At 38.6% G+C, this 9,695-nt stretch overlaps 1 protein-coding gene across 3 annotated transcripts in view; it reads right to left on the bottom strand.

Moving 5' to 3' along the window:
- LOC103026877 (protein unc-13 homolog C) overlaps window positions 1-9,695 on the bottom strand; it is a 365,017-nt gene that overhangs the window by 103,572 nt on the left and 251,750 nt on the right. For 2 of the 3 annotated variants that reach the window (XM_049483498.1, XM_049483499.1), the window contains exons 23-24: window positions 5,509-5,586; window positions 1,887-1,913 (exon numbers count right to left, since the gene is read on the bottom strand). In XM_049483498.1, coding sequence (XP_049339455.1) covers window positions 1,887-1,913; window positions 5,509-5,586 — 105 coding nt within the window. The remainder of the gene's footprint in view (window positions 1-1,886; window positions 1,914-5,508; window positions 5,587-9,695) is intronic. The other variant, XM_049483500.1, reaches the window with a different exon arrangement.

The raw sequence follows: 9,695 nt of genomic DNA, 5'->3' as shown, positions 1-9,695 counted from the left end.
GACTTCTTCAAAAGAAAACTGGAAAGAGGAAGAGGTCCTGGGTACAGGAAGAGGTCTGGCTTTTCCACATGGCAACACCTTAAGCTCTTTAACTTAACATTGGACTAAATGTCTGTTTTAGCAGTTTGTCTTTTAAATAGACATGTCACTGGTAATGCCACAACACAAGAGTAGCATCACAGTGCAGCGACTCGGTTGTGATACATCAGCTCACAGACGCAGCCTTGTGCTGATCTACATCACCCTTTGGAATGATAAGGGGAAAGAGCACCATCTACTGTACCCACCCAGAGAAAGCAAGACCAATTGTGCTCTCTCAGGGCTCCGGCAGCTGACGGCAAGCTGCATGACCAGGATTCAAACCAACGATCTCCTGATCATAGCAGCAACGCTTTAGACATCTCAATCATTTGGATCCCCCTCTTTTTATGCTACTTGAATAATTATTTGTAGGTCTAAGTTTAAAATCTCAGTTTGGGGGAAAAATGAACAAAAAATCCACATGATCGTAGAGTAGGACAGATAAATATGAATGAAGCCGAGTCGCAGTCCATCAGTGTGTGCAAGGGGTCACGGGCAGAGCAGGGATTATCCGCTGAGGTGTATGTTTGCATGCTAGACACGAGCAGGTGCAGTACATGCTCCTGGATGTGGTGTTAGTGAACGTTTGAAGGAGTCTACTGGGGTGAGGTTTACTGGGGTGAGGCTGAGAGGTAACGTGCTGGTTGGATGGTTCAAACTGATCTGCTGAAATGAGGGAACCTGACCTCCACAGCTAGCACACAAAACCTAGAGTCAACTCCACCACTGATCCTGCAACTCTGAGAGGAGTAATCTGGTGAAAAAAATTATTTATTCAAACATTTCCACTGAATCTAACATGTAGTTCATCAGCCAAGAAAGACATGTTCAGTGTCTAAAGGAAAATACTGCATGATCCTAAGCTTGGAATCACTCATCAATCAGGGGATTCTGATTGGCACATTTGTAAAGTTTTAGCCAATAGGGGAACTGCAGGTTGAGCCTCCAGAGCTATCTATGGCTGGAGGTCCCAAAGAACATAACTGGCCTAGCTTGAAACCTGTTGGTAATAAAGTGTGAGGAACCTTTACAATCTTCCCAAACACCCTCCTCTATAACCACAATGGTTCGTTTTAGTATCATGTGATGGGGCAACAGGGCATTGGTGGTTCAGTGGTTACAGAATCTGGTAATTAATGACAGGGTTGTGGGTTCGATATCTGGGTTTGAGAAGCCGCCAATGTTTGGCAATTGAGACGTTCAAGACCCTTAAACATTACTGCTCTCTGGGTACCACAGCAATAGTTGACCACGGCTCTAGGCACTGACCTGGCTGGCCCAAAACCATGTTGGTTGGTTGATGGAGATGAACCCTCAATTGATATCGAATTTGAAAGCTTTCTCACAGTGACACATGCCAATATGGTTCTTCTGTGGAAAGTAAGCATTTAAACTCCTTTATGTACAATTGGTTTGCCCTTGAACAAGGACTTAACCCAACTTAAACCCAAACTTATCCTAGTCCCAACCTTAAGTTAACCTACACACAAACCTAAACCTAGAGAGTAGGGTAGAAATCTGTCTTCATAACCCTTACTTTTTAGCTACATTAGCCTCCTGGATCCAGTAGAAACCTACAGGAACTTGCAGGAACTGGCTGATGGTCTACATGCAGACTAAAGGTGGAAACTGAGCCTGATGTCTGATTTTTTCACCAAACCATTCCAGAAAAGCAGAGTCAGTCAGGAACGGTAGATGTTGATTTTAGTTGATTGAGGATGAGTGTGGCGTGCTGTAGAAAAGCTCCAGGCTAGCTGTGGAGCAGTGGCTTTGGGAAAGATGGAGTAAGAGACCTATCCACACACCTTACAGAAGGCCACAACCCCCTCCTCCTGGTGCAAGAGCCCAGAAGAGACGGGGAAAGACAAGAAGAACAGGAGAACAAGGAGAACAGAAGAACAGGGCACAAGACATTTCCACAGTTAGAGAGACAGAGAGAAGGAAAGGGACTAAGAGATACAGAGCAAGAGAAATAGAGAGAGAGAAAGAGGATCTACAGCAGCATGCAGACTAATATGAGATGTAACTGAAGAGTTTTCATGGGGAAAGAAGAAACAGGTAAGATGGAGAACATCTAAAACAGAGGTTTACAGATGACCACACACTGTCCACCGGGAGCAGAACTGGCTCTAAAGAGAAGCTATAGCTTAGACAACAGCTAGTACAGTGGCTTGCAAAAGTACTCATACCCCTTAAAACTTTTTCACTTTTCGTCACTCTACAAAAACAAACCTAAATGTACTTTTTTTGGGGATTCTAAGCAATAGACTAACACAAAGTAGCACAAAACTGTGAATTGGAACAAAATGAAATCTGAAAAGTGTGACAGTGAAAAGTATTCAGCCCCTTTTTCCCTGGAACTCCTAAATAAAATCCAGTGCCTTCAGAAGTCGCTTCTTTAGTCACTTAATCAGAGTCCAATACAGCTGTTCTATAAAGGCCTCAGTGGTTTGTTAGAGAGAACACTAGTGAACAAACAGCATCATGAAGACCAAGGAACTCACCCGACAGGTCAGAGATAAAGTTGTGGAGAAGAAATTTAAAGCAGGGGTAGGTTATAAAAATATATCACAAGCTTTTAACATCCCAAGGAGCCCTGTACAATCCATCGTCCAAAAATAGAAAAAGTATAACATATTCTACACGTATTCTAAACCTACCAAGTCATGGCTGTCCACCCAAACTGACAGATCGAGCAAGGATGAAGGGAAGATAGATGAAGAAGAAAGAAGAAAACCTTTTGGAGGCTGCAAAAGATTTGAGACCTTCCAGCAAGACGATGACCCTAAACATACAGTCAGAGCTGTTTTGCAAAGAAGAATAGGCAAAAATCTCATTCTCTAGATGTGTACCATTCTTTTCTGTAAAACAGCTCAAGCTCAAGTGAGATTGGATGGAGAGCATCATCAATTTTCAAGACTCACCACAGATTATCAATGGGATTTGGGTCAGGGGGACTTTGCTTTGCTTTGATCTAAACCATCCAATAGTAGCTCTGGCTGTATTTTTTAAGGGTCATTATCTTGCTGGAAGCTGAATCTCTGCCAGGAAGGTGGGTCTCAAGTCTTTTGAAGCCTCCAACAGGTTTTCTTCCAGGATTGTGTTGTATTTAGCTTCATCCACCTGCCCATCAACTCAAGAAAAGCTGTGTTTAGGGTCATGTATGGTGTTGTTGTTTTTTACGCCACATATACTCTGTTTTGCATTTAGACCGAAATGTTTGGTTTCATCTGACTAGAGTGCCTTTTTCTCATTGATTTCATCCAGCTCACTTTCAAAAATGCCTTTCTTCTTGATACTCTTCCATAAAAGCCAGATTTGTGGAGTACACAACTTATAGAGTAGTTAAGATATGGATTTCTGCAGCTCCTCCAAAGTGACCATGGACCTCTTGGCTGCTTCTCTATTTAGTGCTCTCCTTGCCCGGGCTGTCAGTTTAGGTGGACGCCATATTCTTTTAGGGTTTCTAAAGCTAAGAGCTGACCTGTCTGATGTGATTTTTTGTTTTTCATGATGTTGTTTGATTACTTATGTTCTCAAACAAACCTCTGAGGCCTTCACAAAACAGCTGTGTGATTTTATGTACTAATTTGGTGACTTCAAAAATAAATTTGTTATACTGGATCTTATTTAGGGGTATCAGAGTACAGGGGGGGGGGCTGAATACAAATGCATGCTGCACTTTTCAGATTTTCATTTATTAAAAAATATATAAAAAACGATAAATAATTTTCCTTTCACTTTACAATAACTGGTTACTTTGTGTTGGTCTATCACTTTAAATACCAATAAAATACATTTAAATTTGTAAGATCGGCTCTTATCTTTTTTCGTTTACTTGTGGTTTCTGAGGCTGTTATCTCCGAGGATCTGATCTTGTGCAACAGAGGAAACTCTTGCTCTTCCTTTTCTGGGACATTCCTGATTAGGGCCAGTTTCATCATAACTTGTAACACATTTTTTTTTTCCTTTTAGAAAAGTTCAAGAGATATACAACTCTCCTTTTAAATAAAAGGCTGCATTATTCCTTGATACATTTGGTAAACTTCTTCTAAAATCTTCTCTATTTAGTTTCATATTATTGATAATGTTGATAAAAGCTTTTTAATGATAGCAGCCAGGCTAAATCTGATCTGAGAAGGCTACTAGACTAGTGGTACAGTCTCAAAAACATGATATTTATCAGATGAGCAGCTTCACTGGGTTAAATATAGAGATCTGAACTGTGATAAGAGTCCCTTGAATACCTGAAAGCTGAATTACTCTCTGAGTTTCTGCCTGATCTACACTGAAAAAAAATGATGCGTAAAAATGACATAAAAAAAAGTTCTGCAACTTTCTGCATTTGCTTTTTTTAAGTACATTTAATTTAATGCAAATTTAAGTAACTTCAACTCGGTTTTAAGACTTAATTGTTACACAGAGTAAATAAGTGAACTGAACTTCAGTCAATCCTTTCTTTTAGTAAACTTTACTTCATTTATTTTTACTGAATCAGTCCTTTCTTTTAGTAAACTTTACTTCATTCCTGCATACAATATTACCTAATTATAATTACTTTATTTATACAATATTGTTATATATAATTTTGGTTAAAACACACATTCAAATATTTACATAATCTCAAATATTTATTTTGTAAACAGACCAAGTCTCACTGTCTCAACACATGGATGGCATGTAATAAATGCTTTATAGTATGCTAAAAGAATGTATTACATGCCATCCATGTGTTGGGACAGTGTAATATGTGTGTTTTAACTAAAATATTTACATTTCAGAAATTATAATATACTATGTATCATAAATTATTTGAGTAATATTGTATAAATTAAGTAACTGTAATGAGGTAGTACTCTATGCAGAAATGAAGTAAAGTTTACTAAAAGAAAGGACTGATTCAGCAAAAATAAATGAAGTAAAGTTTACTAAAAGAAAGGATTGACTGAAGTTCAGTTCACTTATTTACTCTATGTAACAATTAAGTCTTAAAACCGAGTTAAAGTTACTTAAATTTGCTTTAAATTAAATTTACTTAAAAAAAGCAAATGCAGAAAGTTGCAAAAAAAAAGTAAACTTTACGCATAATTTTTTTCAGTATAGATCATTTCCTACTGATATATACTGACATGTCTCCACATCTGCTAGTGGATCAGACCTGCAGTGGTCATCTTTAAACCCTGAAACTTGTCAATTTGCTCAGTTTTAATACAGAAACAACACGAGAACGAGAAACATTAACAGTAACAACACCGACACCAACACCACCGCTGCTGCTGCTGCTGCTGGTCTAATCTGCAGGTTTATCGGGCGTGGCGAATCCTCAGCGCTGAGCGCCCTGAAGCTACTCCTTCCTGCTGCTGCTGCTGCTGTGCTGCTATTTCAGCTGGTGTAGCTCAGGGCCGTCAGTAACAGCAGCACACGTACCTGCTTTCCTCCCATGGACTCGAACATCTTCTCCAGCTGAACCCGGAGCTGCTGGATGTTGTTCAGCAGGATGCAGGGCTGCAGGAACACAAACAAACACAAACAAACAAATAATTTTAATGATTTATTGATTTCTTTTTGTTCTCGCTCTTCTCGCTCATATCTGCCCTCGCCCTGGTCCAGTCGAGCGGGAGCCAGCAGAACTTGATTCATGTAAATTGATGTGTTTGTGTTTGTAGATGATGATGAGCGTGATGGTGATGCCAGTTGCTCTTTTCCACATTCTTTTTTTTTTTTGGTACCATTTTAAAATAAGACTACCCTTATAAAGGGTTTATAAATGGTTTATAAATTAGATTATTCATTAGTATTGATTGGGTTGGAAATGCCTTAAAAACCATTGATAAGCAGTTACAACACATCAACTAAAAGTGTTAAAAGTGATCCGTTGTTTGCTTAGTCATTTATTTGAACTTATAATATATCATTTATAGCAAATGGTTAAACATACTTAAAAATATTAATATCACAGGTTTAATGCTGATTGAAGGAAAACACAAAGTAGAAATGAATGTGGAATTACTATTTTGTACATTTTCAGCTCACTGATTGCCATCTATTTATTTGTTATATATATTTATATATTAATTGTTATTAGTTGTTTTTTAAGTATTTGCAAACTAATTAATAACCAATAATAATCTCCTTCATAAACCATTCATAAACCTATTATAAAGGTAGTCATATTTTAAAGTGGTACCCATTTTTGTTTTTTTGTTTCTCATTTTTTCTCCCCAGTTTAGCTAAAATAATTATTTCACCCATTCATCTGCTATACTCAGCTGTATATACCCATCACTACTTGGAACCACAACACAAGGAGGGTGAAGACTCCTCCGACACATGAAGTGAAGTCAGCCTTCACCTCTTTTCCAACTGATGATGATGAGGCAGCATTGCCGAGTAGCATCGCAATGCACTCGGAGGAAAGCGCAGTGACTCGGTTCAAATACATCAGCTCACAGATGCCTTGTGCTTGGGATCGACATAACCCTTTGGAGTGATGAGGGGAAAGGGCGCCATCATCTACCCACCCATGGAGAGAGAGCAAGGCAATTGTGCTCTCTTAGGGCTCTGGCAGCTGAAGGCAAGATGCATAACAGGGATTCGAACCAGCGATCTCCCGATCGTGGTGCTAGTGCTAGATGTACCTCATGTTTTACCCAATTTAAAAGGACTCTTACTCATTTACTTCATTTATAGGAACTCTATCACCCCTATCAATAGCAATGCTTGTGATGCTAGGAGGCTAAGAACCAGTACAGTATCAGTCAAACGTTTGGACACACCTTAAATTCAGTTTTTTTTTATTCTTTTAAAATGTTCTAAAACTGGCTCTAAGTCTGTGCAACTCTGAGGTAACGTTTGCTCTTCTTTCCCAGTGCCATTCCTGATGAGAGCCAGTTTCATCATAACTATAAAATCATTTTTGATGGTCTTTTTGACTGCACTTGAGGATACTTTAAAGAACTAAAATGTATTAAGTTTTTCGGATTGACTGACCTTCATTACTTAAAATATTTTTTTTTTCTTTACTTAGTTAAGTAGTTCTTGCCATAATCTGGATTAGAACATTACTCAGATACAGCTATTCACTGTATACCTGTAACTCTACCTCTTCGCTACTTTACAACTGATGCTCTCAAAAACTTTATTAAGAGACAAGACATTCAAGTTATTAACTCTTGACAAGTTCAGCACAGCTGTTACCTGAAAGCTGAACATTCCAGGTGACTCCTTGTCATCTAAACAAGAGGGGCTACTTTGAAGAATCTAAAATATAAAACATATTCTGGTTAGTTTAACACCTTTCTGTTTACTAAATACTTATTTATATGTTTTTGTTTCTTAAAACAATGAAAAAAAACCCCACTGAATTTAAGATGTGTCCAAACTTTTTTCTGGCACTGTACTATTAAATCTCTGATTAAAAAATTACAAATTAATACTTAATACTAAGACATTTTGCCAACATGAAGTGTACTTGTACTCAAACTTCTGACAGGCAGAGCACGCCTGCTGGCATTTACCAATTACACAGAGGAATGTTCATCAAGCCCCAGCTTTATAACAGCAATAAAAGAAAACAGTGTATACTCATCATGGGGTTAATATGGGATTGATGTTGAGTCATAATTAGTGTAGTGGGTGTGCAGCTAATTAGCATTCGCATGCATGTCCTCTACTCCCACATTACTCAAAAGGTCACATGCCAGCAGTGTGATAAATGTGACACGGTGAGAGGCAGATCCAGAGCGAATTTCAGCACTAATGAAATCAATTAGTGAGCGGTCGTTGTATTGCCGGAATGCCCTGCTCTGACGGAGCGATCTGATTGGACGATGGTGGATTACCCTCTCAGTAATGGGCACGCAGTAAGGAGGTGGTGCTCTAACATAAACCAGCATGAACTTTCTGAAAATTACCTGATGACCTAAAACAGGTGGGCAATGCTGTGTATAAACGTTCAGGAACTGTAAGCATTACTCTATATGCACTCAAACAATATATAAAATACAGCTCTTTTGGCGTAATGTGAAATAAACTCTGTGTGTCCCCTGCCATTACCTTTAAGAGCCAGGTGGGCTCTGACTTTAGTGGATTGCTATTTTAATGGTGCAGCTACCCGGACATGGACAGCTACAATTTTTCTCAGCAGAGGGAAACAGTCCGGCGTTGAAGTTAAATCAGTCAGTGGAGCACCTGTTTTCTGTTTTCTGAAGCCAAGATATCAATGCACCAGAAATGATTTAATTTTCGAAGGGGTGTCCACATTTATGTAAGCTAGTATCCAGAATAAATTCAGAATTGTGTTTACACTCATTTCCCAGGCTTTTTAAGGACAGTTCACCCCAGCCAAGCGATGAATTGTTACGTCTGTAATCGTTCTACTTTCGCTAAGCAGTTGGTAAACAGTAGAGGCGTGAGATGTGCAGGCTGCTCGCATTACAATATGAGTAATCTTTGTCTTTTACCTGATTTGCTCATAATATAAATGTGAGTGGGACTGAGCGGTGGGGTGGTATAAGGGGTGACAGAATGTGAAGGAAGAGATTAAGCTGACGAGCTTTAGCTCAGAAATGAGCCGTCAGTCACGCAGAGAGAGATAAGCTCAAAGGGCGGCTCGCGGTTTTGACATACAGCAGTCTGATGTATGTCTTTTAATTAACCATCGTTCCTCTCCATCTCTCTCTCTCTCTCTCTCTCTCTCTCTCTGTCGCTGTCTCTCCATATCTCGTTTCTGTCAGGTGGTTTTGGGTGAAGTCAAGTAGTGGCTAGATGGCTGTTCTAGCATCACTAGCTGGACCACTAGCTGGTCTCCATTAGTAGTTACTACTACTACAACCACTACTACTACTACTACTACTACTACTACTACTACTGTTACTCTGCCAGTACTATTACTACTAATACTAATACTACTAATACTACTGTTATTACTACGACAACTACTACTACTACTACTACTACTACTACTACTGTTACTCTGCCAGTACTATTACTACTAATACTACTGTTATTACTACTACAACCACTACACTACTACTACTACTACTACTGTTACTCTGCCAGTACTATTACTACTAATACTACTAATACTAGTGTTATTACTACTACAACCACTACACTACTACTACAACTACTACTACTACTACTACTACTACTGTTACTCTGCCAGTACTATTACTACTAATACTAATACTACTAATACTACTGTTATTACTACTACAACCACTACACTACTACTACTACTACTACTACTACTACTACTACTGTTACTCTGCCAGTACTATTACTACTAATACTAATACTACTAATACTACTGTTATTACTACTACAACCACTACACTACTACTACTACTACTACTACTACTACTATTACTGTTACTCTGCCAGTACTATTACTACTAATACAAATACTACTAATACTACTGTTATTACTACTACGACCACTACACTACTACTACTACTACTACTGTTACTCTGCCAGTACTATTACTACTAATACTAATACTACTAATACTACTGTTATTACTACTACAACCACTACACTACACTACTACTACTACTGTTACTCTGCCAGTACTATTACTACTAATACTAATACTACTAATACTACTGTTATT

This window comes from Astyanax mexicanus, chromosome 9, assembly GCF_023375975.1.
Source record: "Astyanax mexicanus isolate ESR-SI-001 chromosome 9, AstMex3_surface, whole genome shotgun sequence".
NCBI classification, from domain to species: domain Eukaryota; kingdom Metazoa; phylum Chordata; class Actinopteri; order Characiformes; family Acestrorhamphidae; genus Astyanax; species Astyanax mexicanus.
This window is presented reverse-complemented; position numbering and strand designations above follow the sequence as displayed.